This window comes from Amblyraja radiata, chromosome 7, assembly GCF_010909765.2.
Source record: "Amblyraja radiata isolate CabotCenter1 chromosome 7, sAmbRad1.1.pri, whole genome shotgun sequence".
Classification (NCBI taxonomy): domain Eukaryota; kingdom Metazoa; phylum Chordata; class Chondrichthyes; order Rajiformes; family Rajidae; genus Amblyraja; species Amblyraja radiata.
In genome coordinates, this window is record NC_045962.1 from 39,748,108 (window position 1) to 39,772,568 (window position 24,461).

At 46.5% G+C, this 24,461-nt stretch overlaps 1 protein-coding gene across 24 annotated transcripts in view; it reads right to left on the reverse strand.

Moving 5' to 3' along the window:
• lrrfip1 (LRR binding FLII interacting protein 1) overlaps nt 1-24,196 on the reverse strand; it is a 147,119-nt gene extending 122,923 nt beyond the window's left edge. For 9 of the 24 annotated variants that reach the window (XM_033024291.1, XM_033024283.1, XM_033024286.1 and 6 more), the window contains exons 1-2: nt 23,980-24,179; nt 21,084-21,179 (exon numbers count right to left, since the gene is read on the reverse strand). In XM_033024291.1, coding sequence (XP_032880182.1) covers nt 21,084-21,173 — 90 coding nt within the window. In that variant the 5' untranslated portion in view covers nt 21,174-21,179; nt 23,980-24,179. The other 15 variants (XM_033024303.1, XM_033024301.1, XM_033024292.1 and 12 more) reach the window with 6 other exon arrangements.
• Nucleotides 24,197-24,461: the final 265 nt, after the last annotated feature.

The window sequence follows — 24,461 nt, forward strand, 5'->3', positions numbered from 1 at the left end:
GGGAGGTTCTGAGCCAATACAACACTGCCTCTTCTTTCACCTTGCCTCTAATTCTGTGGGACTCTGCTTCATTCTACTGCATACTTCAAAAGCCATCTGTTTGATTGTTTGCAAAAAGTATAGGAGCAAGAATGAATAATTAGACAATTGCGAACAGGGACAGCTAAAATCACAGAAAGAGACAGGGAACAAACAGATGGAGGGCCTCACTGAAAGAGATGGAGGATGGGACTGTCATTAGAATTGATCAGAGTGACAAGCTTAGTTGGTAGGAATAACAAATTAGAGGTCAGAGTTAATTGTGATTAATTCCAAGTCTCCTTTGGCAGTAAACATTCACAGATAAAGGACAGCTTGGTTGCAAAGCGGCTCACCAAATACCTGCAGATTTGGCACTACATGGTACAGACTAGTACACCTCGCTTCCCTTGCTGCCAGTACTGATTTCAACCCGTGGCTCTGAACTAGGCTTGAGCCCAACTCCCACAGGCCCACATTCTATTACTCAGGCAAATCACTGGTCCAAAAATAGCCATGCATTTTCAATAACGCAATGTCTGAGTTTGTCAGGGTGTGACTGTGTTACCAAGAATGCGAATCACCCTGGCCCGCCAGTTACACCTCAGCCAGTGCAGTGTAGCAGCATTGTTATAAACAGTAGCAGGGAAAGGAGGGCTCCTTCTGCAACTGCTGATTTGTGACAAGCCTCATTAGTCAGCTTTTGAATTTGAATTGAAATCGGCAAAGTAATGCCGCTCTTGTTAATCCCTATAGTCGATTCAAACAAAATTCACACATGCACAGCCCTCAGTCCTGCCCGTCTCAAGCTGTTGGCCTTCTCCGTTCCTCACCTGCCTAGGTCTTTTCCACAAAGAGGCCAATCCTGGCAGGAAACAATGGACTTCTCACCACAGGATAGCATCCAAACCAGGGATGACTCTCCTGTTGAATACTCCCTCTCTAGTCTGTCCAAGGTTTGCCCAAAATTAAGAGGACCAACCTTACAAGATCACCAAGCGTCAATTTTGGGCTAGGCAGTCTGACTAATACAGACGTTGGAATTTTCCAAAATGTAGATCACCTGTAGCAGTCTATCAACATTCCTCCTCAACCATATCATTTGCCTCTCCAGCCCCTCGTAACATACAGATGCAAATTCAAATACATAGATACATAGACAATAAGAGTAGCCCAGTCGGCCCTTGGAGCCAGCGCCATCATTCAATGTGATCATGGCTGATCATCCACACAGTGCCCCGTTCCTGCCTTCTACCCATATCCCTTGATTCCGCTAGACCTAAGAGCTCCATCTAACTCTTTTGAATGCATCCAATGAATTGGCCTTCACTGCCTTCTGAGGCAGAGAATTCCACAAATTCACAACTCTCTGGGTGAAAAGGTTTTTCCTCATCTCAGTTTTAAATGGCCTACCCCTTATTCTTAAACTGTGGTCCCTGGTAGTGGACTCCCCCAACATCAGGAACATGTTTCCTGCATCTAGCGTGTCCAATCCCTTAAGAATGTCCTTCCTCAAAATAGTACATTAAAGGATCAGTGAACGATTTGCATAATTGATGTACAGCTCAAACTGCCATGCTCTGAAATCTATCTATCCCAGAACCCCTTCCTGTTTCCAGCCCAACTCTTTCCCACGAAAGCAAACAAAATCTGCATGAACCATATGGCACAATTTTTAAGCAGATTGCTTGAGAGGAATAGCTCGGGTAGACACAGAGTCTCTTGCCCAGAGTAGCAGAAATCAAAAAGTTGAAAAAATAGGTTCAAAGTGAGAGGGGAAATATTTAATAGGTACTTGAAGGGTAACCTTTTCACACAAAGGGTGGTGGGTGAATGGAACGAGCTGCTGGAGGAGGTAGTTGAGGAAGGTGCTATTGCAATGTTTAAGAAACATTCAGAGAGACACTTGGATAGGACAGATTTAAAGGGATATGGGCCAAATGCAGGCAGGTGAGACTAGTGTAGATGGGACACGTTGGTCGGTGTGGGCAAGTTGGGCCAAAGGGCCTGTTTCCACTCTGTAAGATTCTATGACTCTATTGGTCTGAAAATGTTCCGTCTACATTTAAGAATAGCAACCTAGTAAGGGTTTGATTAATGGAGATGATTAACACCATCCAAGACAAAGTAGCTCACCAACCAAAACGTTAGTTTCCTCCACCATCAGTCCACAATGGCTGAAGCAAATCCAGTCTACAAATTGAATTGCATTTACTCCACAGGTTACTCAGACAACACCTCCCATATACACATCTTCTAACAGCAATATGGACAAAGGGAGCTTGTGGATAGGAACACCACCCGCACAGCTCCCTTCCAAGACTGGACAAGTCCGCTCATCATTGCTACATCTATGTCTGGAACTCCCTTCCAATGGCACTTTGCGAGAATCCTCATCAGTAGAGACTGCATGAGTTCAAAACTTCACCACCACCTTCAAGGATAATTAGGATGGGTGATAACTGCTGACTATGGCAGCGACAACCAGATCACGATAAATGAATATAAAAATGAATTTATAACAATAAATCATCGTAAAGTAAAACTGTCAATCCACCCCTTTTGAGTCACCTGACTAAAGATTGCTTCAAATTATTTATTAAAGAAACAAAAACCACTCCTCACATAGATGCTGCCTCACCCGCTGAGTTTCTCCAGTATTTTTGTCTACCTTCGATTTTCCAGCATCTGCAGTTCCTTCTTAAACAACCTCACAGTTGAACATAGGGGAAAAAATGTAACTTATTCACTGAAATATTAAAAATGATTTTATTCAAAGTATTTCAAAATATTTACGATTCAACACAGCTGAAAGATCCAGCTGAAGATATGCAGATATTTCCAAAGCTGGTTAACTCCCCTTGGACATGCAGTCAATTTGTGGATTAGCCCTGTCTCCCACAACCTTTATTTTTAAATCAGAGAATGAGATCGCAGAAAGCAACGGTCAGGGGTGAAACATACTCGTTTCTGCCATTTTTTTTGCACCGGCTCTGATAATATGAAGCAAATCCAGCAAAAAAAAGCCTATTTACAGTGAAACCAGGCTGAGTCCTCAGATTTTCCATCATTGCCTCAAAGAGAGCATCCAACCCTTCCTAACCACATGCAGCGTACACAAGAAATCACAGGCCAGGTCAAGAGACAGAGAGAGGGAGAGACAGAGAGAGAGAGAGACAGACAGGGAGAGAGAGGCAGCGAGTGAGAGAGAGAGAGAGAGGCAGCGAGAGAGAGAGAGAGGCAGCGAGAGAGAGAGAGGCAGCGAGAGAGAGAGAGAGAGAGAGAGAGAGAGAGAGAGAGAGAGAGAGAGAGAGAGAGAGAGAGGAGACACAGAGAGAGAGACGAAGAGAGAGAGACGGAGAGAGAGAGGCGGAGAGAGAGAGGGAGTGGGAGAGGCGGAGGGAGAGGGAGTGGCGGAGGGAGAGGGAGAGGGAGAGGGAGAGATGGAGGGAGAGGGAGAGGGAGGGGAAGACGGAGGGGGAGACGGAGACGGAGGAGAGACGGAGGCTCAGAGAGAGGCGTAGAGAGAGACGCAGAGAGAGAGACGCAGAGAGACGCAGAGAGAGAGACGCAGAGAGAGAGAGACGCAGAGAGAGACACGAGAGAAAGAGAGAACGCAGGAGAGAGAGAGACACAAGAGAAGAGAGACAAGAGAGAGAGCCAGAGAGGAGAGACACAGAGAGAGAGGAGACAGAGCAGAGAGAGACCACGAAGAGAGGACACAAGGAGAGACAGAGAGATAGACACAGAGAAGAGAGACGAAGAGGAGAGAGACAGGAGAGAGAGACCAGAGAGAGAGAGACACGAGAGACACAGAGAGAGACGCTAGAGAGAGACCCAGAGAGAGGACACAGAGAGAGAGAGGCACAGAGAGAGAGAGACACGAGAGAGAGAGACGACGCAGAGAGAGAGAGACGCAGAGAGAGACACAGAGAGAGAGAGACAGAGAGAGACACAGAGAGAGAGACACACCGAGAGAGAGACACACAGAGGTAGAGAGAGATGCAGAGAGAGAGAGAGAGAGAGAGAGAGATGGGGAGAGAGAGATGGGGAGAGAGACAAAAAGAGAGAGACGCAGAGCGAGGGAGACAGGGAGAGAGAGAGAGAGACGGGGAGAGAGAAAGAGAGAGAGAGAGAGAGAGAGAGAGAGAGACGCAGAGAGAGGGAACGAGGCAGAGGGAGAGAAATGTGGCAGAGATAGAGCGGTGAGGCAGAGAGAGATAGAGCGGTGAGGCAGAGAGAGATAGAGAGGGTGAGGCAGAGAGTGAGAGGGCGAGGCAGAGAGAGGCAGAGAGGGGGCGGGCACAGATGGGTGGATGAGGAGTGAATGAACGTGAGGCAGAGAGTGAGATGGGTAAAGAGCAAGGTAAAGTGAGGTAAAGAAAGATGCATATATAAAGACAGAGTGAGACTGGGAGGAAGAGACTGTGAAGCACGATGTTCGGCAATGTAATTGTTATTCCAATTGTGCTGTTCTTGTTTTCACAGTCTCTTCCTGTGTGGTTGGCCCAGGGGTTGAAGAGCTGGAGGTTAAAAAGACCAGGACCAATCTGGGGTGGCTACAAATAACCTCTGGCAGGTGCCTGGCGATGGAGCCATTTTTGTCTCAGGAAGCTGTGATCTCAAGAGGAAAACAATGTGGGGAACTGTGGAATTAGTAAAACGACTAGGGTGGAGGAAGTGGGAGGGGGATGGGGAGGGGAGTAAGTAGAAGTTACTTAAAATGAGAGCATTCAATGTTCATACTGCTGGGTTGTAAACTACCCAAGCAAAATATGTGCCAATCCTCCAATTTGCATGTGGCCACACTCTGGCAATGGAGGAGGCCCAAGACAGAAAAGTCAGGTCTGAAGACGGTTTCGACCCGAAACTTTGCCTATTTCCTTCGCTCCATAGATGCTGCCTCACCCGCTGAGTTTCTCCAGCATTTTTGTCTATCACTGAAAAGTCAGGCCCTCCCCTCCTGTTCCCTCCCCCTTGACACTTTCCTCCACCCTGGTTGTTCTACCAGTTCCACAGTTCTCCACATTGTTTCCCTCTTGAGATCACACCTCCCCGAGCCAACAATGGGCTTACTAGGCACCACCCTACCTGAGGTCATTTGTGGCAGCTCTGAGTGGTCCTGATCCTTTCTTGCCTCCAGCTCGTAACCCCTCCCCACCCCCTACTTTCAGTCTGAAGAAGGGTCCCGACTCAAAATGTCACCCATCCTTTTTCTCCAGAGATGCTGCCTGACCCATTAAGTTGCTCCAGTACTTTGTGTCTTTCTTTAAAAAAAATGTATATGACAGACTCAGCATGGATGTCAGGTTGTGGTTGGAAATTATTAGGGTGGAGGGTGGAACAATCTAACTCTTGAAGGTGGACAGAACCAAAAGTGAGGAGACAGTTCTGGGAGACGAGAAAAGTCATTGACACTCGGTTTCAGAATTAAAATGTCTGATATGTGAACTGAGGAGAAGGTGGTGAACCTTCCACTCCACTGTTTGCCATCAAAGCCACAGTCCATCCTCCTGCCATCCTAACCCTGGAACATCTGCACCTCACCGCCATATTGGCCCTGTCCATCCACACAATCCCACATCATCACCGTGCAACAGAAACACTGGGAACTGGGATGACAGCTGGAATTTTGTTTATCTCAATATTTGACAACTTTCATGTTCTTTTATGTTTTCTATTTCTGACTGCTCTAATTTTGCCATTTATCCTATTCGTTCCTGGTCGACTCACTCGTAAATGTGAAACCAATTTGTTTCCTTTCTTAAAAAGATACACGGTGTTGGAGTAACTCAGAGGGTCAGGCAGCATCTCTGGAAAACATGGATAGGTGATGTTTCTGGTCAGGACCCATCTTCAGACTGATTGTAATTGGGATGGGGGGGGTGGGGGTGATGGAGAGAAAGGTGGGGGTGGAACATTTTCCAGGAAATTATAGGTGGATACAGAAGAGGGCAGCGGAGATTGCTTGGCAGATGGTTGAATAAAGGCAAGAGATGAAAAGACAAAAGGTAATGGGATAAGGAGAAGAAAGGCGGTAAATGTAAAGCCACAGGAAGGAATATATGTGGAAGAGGACGGGGTGGAAGGAAAAGGAGAAATGGTTGCACATCTTGGTGGAGCAAAGGGAAGAGAGGGGAGAGGGGAAGAAATGTATTTTGTAGGTTAGTTACCTAAAATTGGAGAATTCTATATCCATACCTTTTAGTTGTAAGCTACCCAAACGGAATATAAGGCGCTGTTCCTCCAATCTGTGTGTGGCCTCACTCTGGCAATGGAGGAGGCCCAGGACATAAAAGTCAGTATGGAAATGGGAAGAGGAGTTAAAATGGTTAGCAACTGGAAGATCCAGCAGGCCTTGGTGGAATGACGCAAAATGGTTGCCGAGACTACATTTGGCCCCGCCAATGTAAAGGAGGACACATCAGGAGCACCAAGTGCAATAGATGAGGATAGAGGAAATGCATGTGAACTTCACCTGGAAGGGCTGTTGGGGTCTCTGGATGGATTTGAGGGAGGAGGTATAGGAACGGGTGGTACATCTCCTGCAACTGGAGGAGAAAATACGTGAGGAAGGGGTGGTTTGGGTGAAAGCGATGAGTGAACTAAAGAGTTGTGGAAGGAGCGGTCCCTGCGGAAAGCGAAAGAGATTGGAAGATGGGACTGGTGGTGGGATCATGTTGAAGGTGGTGGAATTTATCTGAAATGTTAACTGTTTCTCCTACCACAGATGTTCCCTGAACTAATTGTATCCATAATTTTCTGGTTTTGTGTCAGACTTCCAGCATCTGCAGGATTGTTTTTGATTAAAGTAACGTGAAACACTGAATCAAGCCCATCCTCATATATCCTCCACCCCTCCACAATGTCGATACACACAGAGATAAGGTGATCCAAATTTAGGAGGACGAAATCTTGGTTGTCGAGACCAGTTGTACATTTCCAGTTTTTATTTTTATGAAAACAGCTAAGATGGAAGTACATTTGATTGCTTCAAGCACATCTGTGTTACATAGAAACATAGAAAATAGGTGCAGGAGTAGGCCATTCGGCCCTTCGAGCCTGCACCGCCATTCAATATGATCATGGCTGGTCATCCAACTCAGTATCCTGTACCTGCCTTCTCTCCATACCCCCTGATCCCTTTAGCCACAAGGGCCACATCTAACTCCCTCTTAAATATAGCCAATGAACTGGCCTCAACTACCTTCTGTGGCAGAGAATTCCACAGATTCACCACTCTCTGTGTGAAAAATGTTTTTCTCATCTCGGTCCAAAAAGACTTCCCCCTTATCCTTAAACTGTGACCCCTTGTTCTGGACTTCCCCAACATCGGGAACAATCTTCCTGCATCTAGCTTGTGCAACCCCTTACGAATTTTGTAAGTTTCTATAAGATCCCCCCTTGGGGGAACTTTAGATGATTGCACCATCTCCAAGCCTTGGTGCTCTGAACTCAACTGCACCGAATTATCGGAGGATTGGGGTTCCAACAGCATTCTGAACTTCAGCTTTGAGGTGCTTGGCGGTAATATGCCTATTGCAATTAAAAGTTAGACTCCTTGCAGAGGCCTGCAGCACAACAGCAGCAGGTAAACTGGTGTTCAAACCTGTGCCAGGTCACATCATGCACAGCCTCAGCAAATACATCCATTTCCATTTAAGAGGAAGAGTTGTGGTAGGTTTCAGATACTTGATACTTTTGCTATTGTTATTGAACTGTTAACTCGAGTAAATATTATTCTAATACTATTGAAAATTATTTATACAGGTTGAACACCAGTTTTCCAGCACCCTTGATTCCAGATCTTTTCTGGATTATCGTTTTTTCCGGACCAATAGAGTTCACGTGATAATGAAACAACAATACACCCCTGGCCCGTTAATGACACCACCTCCCGTGTCTGTAAAGCACTATGGAGTGTCAGAAACCTAAATAACACAAATATAAAATGTAAACTGAATGAGAATGGAGTGACCTGCCAACCCATCCCCGGCTCCCAATGTCTTCCCGGCCGTTTAAAGCCTCGACTTCTGATCCCACTCTCGACTGGTAAGGTGCACCAGCGAGCCCTTCTTCACCCACTGCATGGTCTGGTGATACAGCTTTTGTTGCGGCTCACGTCGTAGCCCCATGGGACAGTGCTTTCTTCGGGTTGCCAACAGAACACGGTCACCATGGGGCTCCCACCCCTCTCACCTGCTGCCATTTCTTGCTGTCGGCGGTGGCTTTGTCTGCTCCCCGCTCGATCGCGTCGCCTGCTTCTCCTGTCACTCTGTTCAGTCAGCCTCCCCCCCCCCCCCCCATCCCTCCATTCTTCCCCCTCACTGCCGCCGCCTCCTCTTTTTCTCTGACCTTGGAAGCGACAGCAGGTGAGAGGGGACGGAGCCCTACGGTGACCGAGAGTGTTCTGTCAATGGTGGGGGCAGCCTGAAGAAAGTGCCTGTGGCTACAACATGAGCTGTAACAACAGCCATGTCACTGAACCGTGCGGCGCATGAAGAAGGGCTCAACTGGTGCATCTTGCGAGTTGGGAGTGGGGTCGGAAGCCGGGGCTCTAAACGACCGGGGAGACAGTGGGAGCTGGGGATGGGTCAGCTGGTCTGTCCGCTATGTCCCAAATTCATTATTGGGGTTCATTAAAATTACGGGTAACTGTATTGTCTTTGCGAAACAGTAAGGAGAGAAGATTGAGACCATAGATGAAAAGTGATTTTGGGCAGCAGCCTTTTACAGGTGCCCAGTAAACTAGAGAAGGCATGACAAGAAGTTCAGAGTTCCAGAGGGTAAGAGGAAAATTGAGCAGGATGGTTGGATGGTGGTGCGTGGGGGCCATGCAGAATTGAAACACGAAAAATGTAAACATTGATCCTGCAGAGATAAAATTAGATGAGGCCAAGGAGGGATTACAATGTTTAGATGTAAACAAATAACTCTTTCACGACGGAGGGACACGACCGGCAAGAGCGCTCGTACTGACAATGCCATCTGTGGCCGCTCAGGAAATTTTAACTGAGCTCATAATTTTGCCTGGATTATAGGGGTGTGCTGGAAAATCAGTTGCTGGAAAATCAGTATTCAACCTGTACTGCTTTATTAAAACCAAACTTTAGACACTCAAAAGTACTCGAGTTCACAGGTAGCCGATTCAGTTTTCGAACTTAACAGTCAAAATCCTCCTTTATAACTTGTAAATGTTGAGCATATTTCTCATCGTCAGTCCTGGGAGTTTCAGTGAAAGGACAGTCGGCATCAAGAGGGGATCGGACAGGTAAAAGAGCAGCAACTGCCTGGGTTCATTCTCCTCTAAATCAAATCAACAACATGTCAGCCTGTGTGATCAGTCTGTCTGTACACCCCTGAAATCTGTTGTGAACTTACCAACTATGTTCTCAAGGTTGTCATTAAAGGAGTCAAAGTACAGAAACATCTCCTTGTTTAAGAGATGTAGAAATAATCCAGGGAATTATAGGCCGGTGAGCCTCATGTATAGAACCATGAGCAAGGATTGTTCGGGATAGGATTTGCACCCATTTTGAAGGGAATGGGCTAATTAGAGTCAGTCAGCATGGCTTTGTACGTAGCTGGTCGTAAATGGATCAGCCATGATCACAATGAAGCCATTTGGCTCGAAGGGCCAAATGGCTTCCTCCTATCTTCTATGTTTCTGTAAGATTCTTTGAAGAGGTAATGAAGGTGATCAAAGGTGGATATTGTCTACATAGGCATTTCATGAAGTCCCCCTTTGTAAGCTGATCCAGAAGGCTAAGATGCATTTTATTCACTTGGTTGCATAGGTTCAGAACTGGCTAAACATAGAAGATAGAGAGTTGTGGTGGAAGAACGTTATTCTGGCTGAGGATCTGAGACCAGTGGAGTTCTCTAGTGATCTATGTTGGTACTTGTGTTATGAATATAAATGACTTGAATGTAAATGTATATGCATTAGCTGGTAGGTTTTAAGACGATACCAAGATTGTTCGAGTGTGAACAGTGAGGAAGGCTGTCAAAATATACAGTAGGTTAGAGATCAACTACAGAAATTAGCAGAAAAATGTGAGATAAGAGTTTAATCCGAGCAAGTGCGAGTTGTTTCACTTTGGGCGATCGAAGGTAACGTGACGGTATACAATTGATGGCCAGACCCTTAATAGCATTGACATGCAGATGAATCTTGAGTTAGGAAGTCATGGCAACTCTATAGGACTTTTGTTTGCCACATTTAGAGTATTCCATGTAGTCCTGGTCCAACTGTTACAGGATGTGGAGGCTTTGGACAGAGCACAGAAGAGGGTTTCCAGAATGCTACATGCATTAGGGGTATTAGCTACCAGAAGTAAATTATGAGAGGTATAGACGGAGCAGGCGGTCAGAATCCTTTTACCGGGATGGAGATGTCAAAGCTTAGCGGGAATAGTTTTAAGGTGAGATGGGCAACGATTTTTCTACATAAAGGATGATAGGTGCCTAGAATGAGTTTCCAGGGTTGGTGGTGAAGCTAGATACAATAGTGCCGTTTAAGTAGCTTTCAGATACGCACGTGGATATGCAGGGAAGGTGGCGGGGGGGAATAGGGAACTCCACACTGGATTAAATCTAGGTTGCTGTAGCTTCTATTAGCAGCACAACTGTGCCAACCCATACAATGATTAGGGAACCGAAGGGTCCCTATTGACCAGAAGCTCTAATTTTCATGCCTAGTCTCACTTTAGAGAGACTTGCTGTCCACCATCCTGTAAACAATGAATAAGTATGTGTTGAGTGAGGGGGGGAGGGGAAGGCATGTTGCAAAGCTGTGAAATGCAGATCAGAATTGTTGCTGAAAATCCTGCAAATTCTCAACAGTGCAGGAGATGTTTGTGACAGACAAAAACCTCCATATTACAGATGGATAACTTCACAACAAATGGGTCAACTCTGGTACTGATGGGAAAAACATTGAGGCTGCAATGTGTCAAAATTGAAGATGAGGAATTGCCTAACGTCAAAGACTAAAGTGGTTATTTTGAAGGTCAAAGGGGAAAGTTTAAAGGAGATGTACACACAGAGTGGTGGGTGCTTGTAACTTGCTGCTCGGGGTACTGGTGGAGGCCGATGCAATAACAGCATCTAAGAGGCATTTGAGAAGCACATAGATATGCAAGGTATGGATGGATATGGAGCACATGCAAGGAGATGAGATTAGTTTAATTTGGCATCATGTTCGGCATGAACATTGTGGGCTGAAGGGCCTGTTCCGTTTGCATACTGTTCTATATATAGATGGACCAGATTCAGCTGCATGAGGATTGGGCTGCAAGCCCAATTGTTCTAGCTGAACAAACTGTGCAGAAATTTACAGTTCTAGCTGAACTGCAGAAATTTGCAAAATCTGGAATAATGTCCTTAAGCAACTGCTTTGAGGGAAATTTAGCTTTTAGTTTTAAAGATACAGGCCCACCGAGTCTGCGCCGACCAGCGATCACCCCGTACACTAGCAGTATCCTACACATGAGGAACAATTTATAATTTTTACCGAATGCAATTAAATGACAAACATGTACGTCTTTGGATTGTGGGAAGAAAACGGGGCACCCGGAAAAAACTCACGCGTTCACGGGGAGAATGTACAAACTCCATACTGATAGCACCCATAGTCAGGATTGACCCCGGGTCTCTGACGCTGTAAGGCAGCGGCTCTACTGCTGCGCCACCGTGCTGCCCTATTAGTTATAAATCTAGTCATGTGAACTTAGTTTAGTTTAGTTTAGAAATGAGGCATGGAAACGGGCCTTTCGGGCCACTGAATCTACGCCGACCATCGGTCACCCGATTCATACGTGTTCTATGTTATTCCACTTTCTCATCTACTCCCTATACTCAAGGGGCAATTTGCAGATGGCCAATTAACCTACAAACCTGCACAAATTTGGGATGTGGGGGGAAACCAGAACATCCGGGGGGAAACCCAGGGAGAACCTGCAAACTCCGCACAGACAGCACCGATCTAACCCAGATCTCTGGCGTTGTTAAGCAATGTCTCTACCATCTGTGCCAATGCACCATCCTCTAAAAAACAAGTAAAATATTGAACTTCATGATTTAAGTCACCTAAGCATGATTTTATGTGTTCTCAGTTCTGAAGAGAATATATCCAGAACCTTTTCATTTACATTTTCTGTTTAAAGATGCTGACTGACTTGTTATGCATATCCAACATTTTATTATTAGTTTTAGATATCCAGTAATCGCATATACTTATATGGCTTCTGGGTGTATTTCAGGTCACATCTAGCCTATCCACCTGTGTTATGCATAAATATTTTCATAGCAAAGACAGGGCTTGTGCGCTCTGTGCAGGCGCTGCGAGTCGGCTGCCCTATCAGCAGCGTGTCCGTTATTTCGACTTTTTTTGTTTTTTTTGTTTGTCTAAGTATTTGTTTTGGGTGTTTCTCGGTGTGTCTTGTGTGGGGGTGTTGGGGTGGGGGTGATGGGGGGGGAAAAAGGGGGAAACCGTTCTTCAGTCACCCTCGACGGAGAGGCGACTTTTTCCATGTTGCTTCTCTGCTTCCCCTCTCGTGCCCTAACAGCTTGGATTGGAGCGGCCTTTCCCGGAGTCGGGCCTGGAGCATCAGCAGCAGGCGCAGCGTAGACTTGTTCCATCGCAGAGCGGGTGAACCCTTGCCGGGGGTCACCAGAGAGGAGTGTTCTGATCGCTGGCTGGTGGACTACGACATCGTGAAGCCGCGATCTGCGGAGCTTCTAACCATGGGCGCGGCGTGGACTTTCCATCGCGGAGTCTGGGATCCCTTGCCAGGGATCGCCGGAGAAGAGCTCCAATCGCCAGCCTGCGGCCTATAACATCCTGATGCAGCGGTCTGCGGAGCTTCCAGCCACGGGCGGGCGTGGACTTACCATCCGGCACCTGGGATCCCTTGCGTGGACTTTCCATCGCGGAGTCTGGGATCCCTTGCCAGGGATCGCCGGAGAAGAGCTCCGACCGCCGGCCTGCAGCCAATAACATCCTGAAGCTGCAGACTCCGGTAGGAAAGTGCCGATTCGGGCACTCCAAGCTCCAAGAGTGTGTTCAACCGTTCATGGCCCCGACCACAGGTGAACAAGGGAGGAGGCCTGACTGAACTTTGTGCCTCGCACCACAGTGAAGAATGCTGTGGTGGATGTTTGTGTTGAATCTTATTGTGTATTGTGTGTTCTTTTTAAGTGTATCGCTGCTGGCAAATTCATTTCACTGCACCTTCGGATGTATGTGACGAATAAAAATTGACTTTGACTTTGACTGTACTCTTGTAGATTCCAATGTACAGGTTCCATTTGAGCAAATGTCAAGAACTGTATTCATACAAGTTGCCCCATTGAACAGATTGACAAAGTTCTGGTCAGCACTGGAGGGAGGCTATGCATGCACCCCAATGACATACAACTCTGTATAAGAGTACTTGCACGAGATACCACAGGATCTCAGGTGCAGTTACTTGTGGTTAGTGCCCTGCTCACTTAACACATGCTGCCCAGACACACAAGACAGAGGACACAGTAAACCATTTGGTTCCTTAAACCTGTTCCACCATTTATTAAGATTATGATTTCTATCCCAACTCCAAACTCCTATGTATTTCTTCTTTATTATCAATAATCTGTTTACCTTTGCATCTGTATTCACCAAGGAGAGGAATTGGACTATCAGACAAAACAATGGTGGAGTTACAGACAGTGAAGAAGGTTGTCAAAGGATACAGCAGGATATAAATCAGTTACATATACAGGTGGAGATGTGGCAGATTGAGTTTAATCTTTGCAAGTGTGAAGTGTTGTGTTTTGGGAGGTCAAAAGCAAAGGGGAAGTATACAGTTAATAGCAGGACCTTTAAATAGCACTGATGTACAGAGGGATCTTGTGGTCCAAGTCCATACCTCCCAAGAAGTAGGACAACAAATAGATAGTGGTAAAGAAGGCGTATGGTATGCTTTCCTTCATTGATCAGAGCATTGAGTACGTCAGGAAGTCAATTTGCAGCTTTATAAAACTTTGCTAAGGCAGCATTTGGAGTATTGTGTGCAGTTCTGGTCACCCATTGCAGCAAGTATGTGGAAACTTTGGAGAGGGTGCAGAAGAGGTGTATCAGAATGCTGCCAGGATTCAAGGACACTGATTGCAAGGAGAGGTTGGACAAACTTGGATTCTTTTCTGTGGTGTCTCAGGTGGTGAGGGGAGACCTAATAGAAGTTAAAAACATTATGAGGGACAGACATAGGGTAGACATTCAGTATCTTTTTCCCCACGGTGGAAATGTCAAATATTAGAGAGCATAACCTTAAAATAAGAGAGAAAATATTTAAAACAGATGTGTGGGACAAGTTTTGTTGCAGAGTGGTGGATGCCTGAATGTACTGCCAGGAAGCAGATATGATGTGGTAGATAAGAGGCTTTTAGATAGACAGATAAATATGCAGGTAATGGAGGATATCATTCAGTTGCTGGCTTAGACATCATAGGCCAGAAGGTATTTTCCTGTGCTGTACTATATTATGTTCTATGTGTTATATACTATATCTGTGCTACTGTATGTTCTATGTTGACTTCAGCCAGAAGTATTTTACAACAAATATGGTTTTATTCCCCTGACAACCAGGAACAGGCTTTGCAATTAGAATGTTGGCACTGTCTCTATGGGGTGACATGTCACACCTCAGCCTAGATCTGCAGAATGATCTGGATGCGATGTGGAACCCTGGATCACACAAGTTGAAGCTGCTGAACTTGAACCTTCTGACAAAATGATGACCAATGAATCCTGCAGAAATTGTGAATCTACATTTTAAACGTCAAGCGAATTACAAATGAAGGGGAACTAGCTGATAACAGAACATCAAGCTGTAATGAAAGACCCAATGGGCAGCTGCCTAGATTTCCCAAGCTCTCTGATTTATTTCTTCAACAGGACTGCAACAAACTAATGAATGAAGGCGTCACCAGTGCCTCAAACAAAGAGCTCAGTGCCTTCTGAACAATCAACACAAGTGCAAGTCCAGTGGAAAAAATGAACACATTTGGGACACTAATTTAAAGCCTCTCACAGTCCAGTGTTCTTGCCCCAAGCATCTTCAATACTGTAGATGGTCCATGCATGCAACCAATAATATAGCTACCTCAGTACCACTAACCACGCCTTAGTTATCAAGTATAATAACTCTCTCTCTCTATCTCTCTCGCGCTCTCTTGGTTCCAGCACGGTTAGTAATCAGTGCTGGAATGTGTTTAACCTGAGTGCTCATTAAACAATAAGTAAAGTTACAAGTGTGTCAGACTTAACTTCTTTACATGGTGTCAGATAGTTAAAACAGCCGCTTCCTGTTCATCGGGTTATATTTCTTTATAAATGTTGCTTTATCCGAGTTTTTTCTCGCACCCCTCTACCACTATGGCCTCCTCGTGCCGCAAACCCTCGCCCCTTGTCTTTGATGCCGACATAGCGGAGCGCTGGGCGACTTTTGAGTTGGATTTCACACACTACATGAATATCGTTCACCGTAACGATCCCGACGCCGTCAATGCATCTCTCCTGCTGAACCTTGCCGGTCCTGATGCCATGAGGAGAGCACTTGCTTTTGCCTACAATCCTGCGGTCCAGGATGATAACGATCAGGTCCTAGTGCCTGCGGAGTCTGCCAACGATCCGGTATGTTTGCTACGGAGGTTTGCTGAAATTTGTGACTTGCCCTCTAACCGCATTTTAGAGCGAGCCAAGTTCTTCACGTGGAAACAACAGCCAGATGAGCCAGTCGAGTGTTTTATGGCTGATCTGCGCTATCTTGCCCAGAGGTGCCGATTTGAAAATATGACTGACCAGCTTACTAGGGACATTTTAGTAACAGGGATGCTGGATCAGAAGTTGCGATCGGAGCTGCTGCGAAAGCCTGACCTTACTCTGACCGAGGCCATGCACGCATGCAGGTTGGCCGAAGTTGTTGACCCAGTTTGAACAGCGGGAGTCCGATAGCCGAGCTATCAATCTAACGTTTCTCAACAGACCGCATCCCAAAATAGACTACAATAGACCTGTGCCGCGGACGAGCTACACCCCCGGCGCTCACGTTGTTAAAAAGTGCCCCAATTGCAATTATGTTCATTCTATGCAGTCGCAGTGCCCGACTTATGGTAAATCCTGCAATTTCTGCAAGAAGTTTAACCATTTCTCTGCTGCCTGCCGGTCCCGTGGGAAACTTCCCCCAGCTTCTAGACAAGTATTAAACAAGCTGGTACAAGTCGATAACGAGTTTGGTTCCCAGTCATCTCTCGACACTGCCCACGACTCTGAGCCAATTAGTTCTCAAGGAGATGCCAGTGTATTCACACTCCTACACGCACCTGTTTTACTCCCTGATCCATCGGTACTCGTTACTGTCAACAATCACTCTTTCTCGGCTAAGCTCGATACTGGGGCAAAAGTCAATGTTATGTCAACAAGCCTGTTCAAGAAGATTAGATTTAATGAGCTGCTGACTGCAGACCGTTCGACTTTACATGCTTATGGGGGTGAGGTGCTGAAACCTGTGGGGAAGGCCACTGTCAATTGTGTACTGCAGAAGTTATCGCGGCCGCTCCTGTTCTATGTTCTCGACTATGACTGTGTGACTCTGTTGGGCAACCAGGCATGACAGGACCTAGGACTGGTGTCCTTCGACCGCACCGTCAACGAAGTGCAGGTGTTGCTGAATCCTACGTCTGAATACCCGGACCTGTTCGACAATGAGCTGGGCAAGCTACCACTCGTTTACAAAATCGCTCGCCACCGACCCGAAAGTGGTGCCCGTGGTCCGTGCAACACACAGAATATCCCTCGCTATGAAGGAGAAAGTTGAGTCTATGCTGAAAAGCATGGTTGCGATGGGAGTACTGGAAGCGGTCAGCGAACCCACCGACTGGGTCTCCACCATGGTCGCCACCCTAAAAAAGGACAAGAACGAGATACGGGTGTGCATCAATCCGAAGGACCTGAACCTCGCGATAAGGCGACCACACTACCCTATGAGAACTGTGGAAGACGTTGCAGCTCAAGTCGGCCAGGCCACGGTCTTCTTTGTCCTTGATGCCAAGAGCTCTTTCTGGCAAATACCTCTCGACAAACGCTCCTCCGACCTGACAACGTTTGCCACTCCATATGGCAGATTCAAGTCCTTACGGATGCCATTTGGTATTAGCTCTGCCAGCGAGGTGTTTCAGCGGTCCATGGAACAGCTGTTTGCTGGCATGCCGTGTGCCATCATCGTGGATGATATCCTAGTCTACGGGAAGAATACTGCTGAACATGACAAGAACCTCCGCCGGGTCCTGGACCGGGCCCGACAGATCAATTTGAAACTGAACGAAAAAAAAGGCAGGTTCCGCGTATCCGAAGTGCCTTACGTCGGGCATATCTTCACTTCTAACGGTCTGAAGCCAGACCCGCAAAAGACAAATGCAATCTCCCAGATGTCAGCCCCCACCGACGTCCTCAGCTTGCAGCGATTCCTGGGCATGGTCAACTATCTGGGGAAGTTCATCCCAAATCTCAGTGAACTGAGCTCGTCCCTGAGACAGCTAACAAGAAAGGACACTGCCTGGTCCTGGTTTCCACAACACCAGCAGGCTTTTGAATGGCTGAAGTCCAAGTTGACCTGCACCCCGACCTTGAAATTCTTCCACCTGCGTCGTCCCATTGTTGTTACCTGCGATGCCTCTTGTTTTGGACTAGGTGCTGCCTGCCTGCAGCTCTATGACGACGGATCACTGTTACCGGTCTCGTATGCCTCTCGGACCATGACCGACATGGAGCAACGGTATGCTCAGATCGAGAAGGAGCTTCTGGCGGTGGTGTTCGCCTGCTCCAAGTTTAAACACTTCCTCTTCGGCAGCAAATTCACAGTCGAAACGGACCACCAGCCATTGGTGACTATCCTCAACAAACCAATACATATTGCCCCCGCCAGGCTTCAGCGCATGATGCTGCAGCTCCAGCGTTTTGATTTCAACATCGTTTACAAGAGGGGCACTGAGATGCATGTGGGAGACACCCTGTCTCGTGCCCCACTAGCCTCCTGCGACCGCCACCCCTATGAGCAGGAGGACCTGCTGGTACTGAACGTCAACTTTGTCCCAACCAAGCAGCTACAGTGCCTGATCGAGCACACCGCCGCTGACCCTGCGTTGCAGCAGCTCGCAGCCGTTATCAAGTGCGGGTGGCCCGACAGGCACACCACTCTGCCGTCGGGTGCCCACCCTTTCTTCCTCGTCCGTGATGAACTGGTTATCCAAGACGGTGTCATCGTCAAGGGCCACAAGGTTGTGGTCCCAGCCTCCCTCTACGATCTGTACTTCAATGCTGCCCACAGTGGGCATCCCGGGGTCGATTCTACCATTTCTCATGCCCAAGGACAATTTTATTGGCCCGGTATGGCCAAATACATCAGGGATAAAGTGTCCTCCTGTCCCTCCTGCAACAACCTTGCCCCACACCAGCAGCGCCAGCCTCTTTCGCAGCAGCCGGCGCCTACCATGCCCTGGACATCGCTGGCTGCCGACATATTCGAATGGCGGGGCAAGCAGTTCCTCGTCCTGGTCGACTCGTACTCCAACTGGTTCGAGGTGGACATACTTCCCTCCATCACCTCCGAGATGGTCATCAGCAAGCTGCGCAAGCACTTCGCAACTTTCGGTGCCCCTGTACGCTTGCAGACCGACAATGGCCGGCAATTCACTAGCGCCGAATTCAAGGCTTTCGCTGCCAGGTGGAACTTTCATCACTACACCAGCAACCCTGAGTATCCTCAGAGTAATGGCCTGGCCGAACGGGCTGTGCGCAGTGCTAAGGCTCTGCTGGAGCAGTCGCGTCTGTCCAATTGCGATTTCTACCTGGGCTTACTCAACCTACGAAACATCTCCCGGGACCCAACCATGGGTTCCCCTGCCCAGCGTCTGATGTCGAGGATGACACGACCACCCATGCCAATCGCCCAACAGGCCCTGCTACCCAAAGTGCTCGAGCCTGCAACTGTCCAACAGCGGAATGACCAGAAGCATGAAAGCCAACAGCGTTCCCACGATAAGTCCTGCCGCCCCCTGTCCCCTCTACTGCCAGGCCAATTCTTTCGGATGCACACTACCACCGGCTATTCCCGCCTCGCAACTGTGGTCGGTATGGCTGACTCTCCAAGATCTTACCTGGTGGACTATGAAGGGACTGTCTATCGCCGGAGCCGTCAACACCTACTGGCCGTGAACGAGCCGAAGCCTGCACCTGCGGGTCCTTATGCTCCTCCGCTGCCGTTCCAGCCTGCCACTGCCGATCTCCCTGCTGTTCCCCGCATGCCGCTTACCCCTCCGCTGCTGCGGTCTCCTCCTCCTTTGTGTTCTCCTCCTCCTCAGCCGCCTGGTTTTGGCCGGGTCCCTTCACCTCCTCTGCGTTCACCTCCCCCTCCTGCCTTACCAGCTCCGACTGCGCTTGATCCTGCTTTAACTTTCTCGCCTGCCTCCGCTACGCCCTCTCTTCTTTCCGATGGGGGGGGGGAAGGTATTGTACGCACGCGTTCGGGTCGCATTGTCAAGCCGCCTGTTCGCTACGGCGACTTTGCTTAAACTCGCATGCCCTGTGCTGTTACATTGCCACGGCTCTAATTCTGTTTTGATTTCTAAGGGGAAGGATGTAGATGGTCCATGCATGCAACCAATAATATAGCTACCTCAGTACCACTAACCACGCCTTAGTTATCAAGTATAATAACTCTCTCTCTATCTCTCTCGCGCTCTCTTGGTTCCAGCACGGTTATACTGCTAGCAGTCAGTGCTGAATGTGTTTAACCTGAGTGCTCATTAAACAATAAGTAAAGTTACAAGTGTGTCAGACTTAACTTCTTTACAAATACTATCTCACAGCTCCAACAGCCCAGGTTTAATTCTGTATGGAGCTGTGTGCTCCCTGTAACCACATGGGTTTACCCCAGATGTTCCAGATTTCTCCAACATCTGAAATACATGCTAGTTATTAGCTTAATTATCTGTTGTAAATTTTTCCTTGTATGTAAGTGAATGTAAGAAGTGGAGTGAAGCGGATCATCCAAGCGAAAGACAAGAATAGGGAAGAAAGTAAAACAGGAGCTATATTATAGAAGATTTTGTGTCTAATACCCAAGGAAATGTTTATATAGTGCTAACCGCACTGGAAAAGGAAGTCAAAGACAATGAGCATGTTGACGCCAGCGCTGACAACAATGGCAGAGCATTTGTGCAAGTGAAGATTGTGACAAAATCTCACCAAGTCTATCACGTCAACATTTCTCCTCAATCGTCTAAAAGCAAACATCATCTCAATATCACTTTCACACCAAGACAGTGCAATGTGATCCAATCTTGACCTTCCACAACCATCTTTCACAAGTCAGGTGAACAGTGCAAAAGATTGCCACAATGGATTATGGTGCCCGTGATGGTAACATTGCTCATTTCAACAGCTGAATACTTTTCATCAGTCTATGAGTTTATGTCAAATGCATGGATATCCAATCGAGTTCTGCAATGCCTGCTGTCATCATAATCCATCACATCAAATCAACAATGCTGTCCAGCAATCTCTTCCAAACATTAATTGTGCCGAGCAATGCATAGAGGGAATGTCCATAACAAACAACAACCCAGGATATCCTGTTCAGACAGATTTATTGAACTTCCCATTTCACCCCAATATCTCCCAAAAACCTTCACGGGATGTGTAGAAAATCTTGAAGTGAAATGAAACCAAATACAGAATGAACACCTGGTCGTTGATCCAACCTCAAAGCTGCCTGCTATATATGTCAGGCTATAAATCAGATGCAGGGGCCCAGGTTGTACAGGAGTACTGCAAATTATAACTGTCGCATTACTGATCAAACTGTGGATCATGTAATAATATTGCCTGCTAGACAAATGTGACCGTGACATTAACAGAAATACATCTCCCTGCCTCAAGAGCATTGCATGATTAACTCACTTAACACTGGATTAATAACTGGTGCTCCAAGTCAGGCACACAAGAGAAGCAAGATCCAACCTACCTCCCTGGCAATCAGATTCAGAGTATCATCTTCTGCAGATAGTCGCTCTCGGTTGGCAATCCGCTTTCTGCCTGATCCTTGAGTCCCCATTTCCTGAAATATTTGAAATTTAAAATAAGAATCTGGAATAAGACAAAACTCTTGGACTGATTTTCTTTTTAAAGTGTATCTCAAAGAATTGGCAAGGGAGGTAACTTGAGCTATGTTTGCAGTTCTGAGTGAGCAGGCAGGTGCAGAGTGCTACTGTGGCCCCTTACACATTCGATCATCAATTTAGAGACGTCACATGGTGTAACCCCACTAGCTCTTCACTCTCTTATTCAGTGGACCCAGTCGCTTCAATAGTCATTCCCTCTCTCCTCCTCCTGCATACCTCTACCTTCACCAATGAAACTTGCCTAGAAATTAGTCTTGATTACATGTTTTTTTTTTAAATTGAAGATTTGCACAGTAAAAAGCATCATGCACACAGTCGTGTATAGTCACAGGCTGATTTCACAATAGGCAATAGGTGCAGGAGTGGGCCATTTGGCCATTTCAAGCCAGCACCGCCATTCAATGTGATCATCCACAATCAGTACCCCGTTCCTGCCTTCTCCCCATATCCCGACTCCGCTATCTTCAAGAGCCCGATCTAGCTCTCTCTTGAAAGTATCCAGAGAACTGGCCTCCCTCTGAGGCAGAGAATTCCACAGACTCACAACTCTCTGTGTGAAAAAGTGTTTCCTCATCTCCGTTCTAAATGACTTACCCCTTATTCTTAAACTGTGACCCCTGATTCTGGACTCCCCCAACATCGGGAACATGTTTCCTGCCTCTAACGTGTCCAAATCCTTAATATTCTTATATGTTTCAATAATTTCACCAATTTCCTAATATTTTGCAGGTGACCTGACTGGGTACCAATGCTACAAACATCTATTTAGTGGACCAAATAGTAATGAATGGACTCTTTCTCCCTTTGTCTGATAAACCCTCCCAAACCTTTTTTTCTCCCACACAATACCAATAGCATTACATCTCATCTCTTTCTCAATATTGCATTTGTCTGCACTCTCCCTCTGAAGCACTTTGTTCACAATCTGACGGACTGTACCTATTCACCTCCAATATTGTCTTTCCCCAGGTGCTCAATGGTAATAATAATAATAATAATGGATGGGATTTATATAGCGCCTTTCTAATACTCAATGGTACACAATATCTCTACCGCACTTGCCCTAGATTTTCGATAGCATTCACTACATTGGGCAAATATTCTCTCTCATATTTTCATAAACTGGCATCTGCAGTTCCTTGTCTCGGTCTTCTCTTTTACATATTTCCTTTCATTCTTCCCATAGCTGTTCCATAGCCTTCTGTCCCGTAGCCTAGATTTCTCCTCACTTTACACCACTTCTGATTTCTGGATCTCATTTAATCTGACACTCTCAACCTCTTGTGATTTCTCTTAATCCTTGTAACTTTATCTAATATATCGATGCTATCCACCCTGACTTTATAAATTCTTATAAATTCACTTAAGAGAGTTTATTGTCATGTTGATAATTCCCTTCCTTAAGTGCTCAAAATGAAGGCATTAATTAGAATTGGGAATAGACCATTCAGCATCTCAATCCCATTTCATAAAAATATGACAAATTTGACTAAGCTTGAGTGTATTCCAAACCACTCCCAGAAAACTTTCATCTCCTCCCATTGCTCGACAATAATTTATATGCCTTTGTTTTTAAAATATGTAAACGCTCAGCTACCATTTTCTGAGAAAAAAGCCTCATATCTCTCAAATTGGCAGCCCATAGTTCCATATTGTTCCATAAGAGAAAACATCCTCTCCACATTTCTAGCAGATAAAACCCAGCCTGTCCCACTTTCCTCTCAAGGCAATCTGGTCAGGTATCAAATATCCAGGAGGGACAAGTAACTGCAGATGCTGGTTTACAAAAAAAAGCGCTGAGGCAGAGCACCCAGTCTCAGTGGGTCAGACAGCATCTCTGGAGAACATAGACATGTGACATTTAGAAACGTCAGGGAATAGATCCGAAACGTCACCTATCCATGTCCTCCAGAGATGACCTGTCTGACCCGCTGAGTGTCTATTAGGTATCCAGGTGTTAGTCTGCTAAACCTTCTTTGAACTGCTTCAACACATTAACATCCTTCCTTAATTAAGGAGACAAATGCACTATCATGTATTGGGACATTCAGATCCCTTGCAAACCATTGATCCTTAGAGTCTGGAGAGAAAGGGCTACTGTATCAAAAGAAGAGTGGTCAGTTAATGAAGCTACACTACCAAAGAGCGAGAGAGAAACTTCACCTTCTTCATTTGAAACTGTCTCTCTCCTTGGATGGCCCATTTTCAATTAATACAGCACATCTTCTATATCCTGGCACCCTCCATTGACACATCCACTACATTATTTTTGGTACAATGTCCTTTCCTCAAGTTTTATCTCTGTGATGGTCTTCCCATGCATAAACTTCCTCTTTTCATTTGACATAGTGCCCCACTCTGCATACTCTGGCAATCTCTATTTGTCAATCTCTCTTTGCCAATCTATCTCTTTCCAAACGCTGCTCTGTTGCACTAGATACTGTCACTCACTCTGTACACTGCTTCCCATCCATTTGGCATTTCCCTTTATGAACTACATTCACTCCCTCTCTGCATTTGGCACACCTCTCCTTCCACATTCTGCCCCTCTCCCGTTGATGCATCCTCTCTCCTTACACACTCCGGCCGGCTCCATTTGATGCACTGTTGACCGTATTTCATCTTCCTTCAGCCCGTTTCAAATCTCTCCTATCTCTCGTGTTATACTCCTCCATTTCAAACGTCTCAGTCCCTCAATCTCTCAGCACACACTCTCATTATTTCCAGTGTACCTGTCTGTCTGTCTGTGCCTCTCCCTCTCTTTGTCCCTGTCGCCCTCCCTTCAGCCCTGCTTCGCCAGCCTGCGATCGGCGCCCGCGGCTGCTGCTGCTGCTGCTGCTCCGTGGACTGACTGCTGTCACACGGCCGCCTCTCAGGGCTCGGCCCCAGCTCCGGTTCCGGATGAAGTCCTGACCGCCGTTTGCAACATATTCCGGGGTCGGCTTGGCTGCTTAAAGGCGTCGTCCCCAACCCTAAATAAATGTCGGCGACCGGCAGAAACTGCATCTGACTGCTGACACATAAAAACATTATCAATATAATGAGACAACGCGGGTTTAAAGCATATTAAATCAGCAGACATATTTACTAAAATATCCCAAACAAATAGAGTGCGTGAATCCAAAATATCACGAATCACCCCCCCCCTACATATACTAAATGCACATGTATATTTTGGTAACTTAGTTACCAAAAAGATATTGGAAGTGAGTAAAATGTGA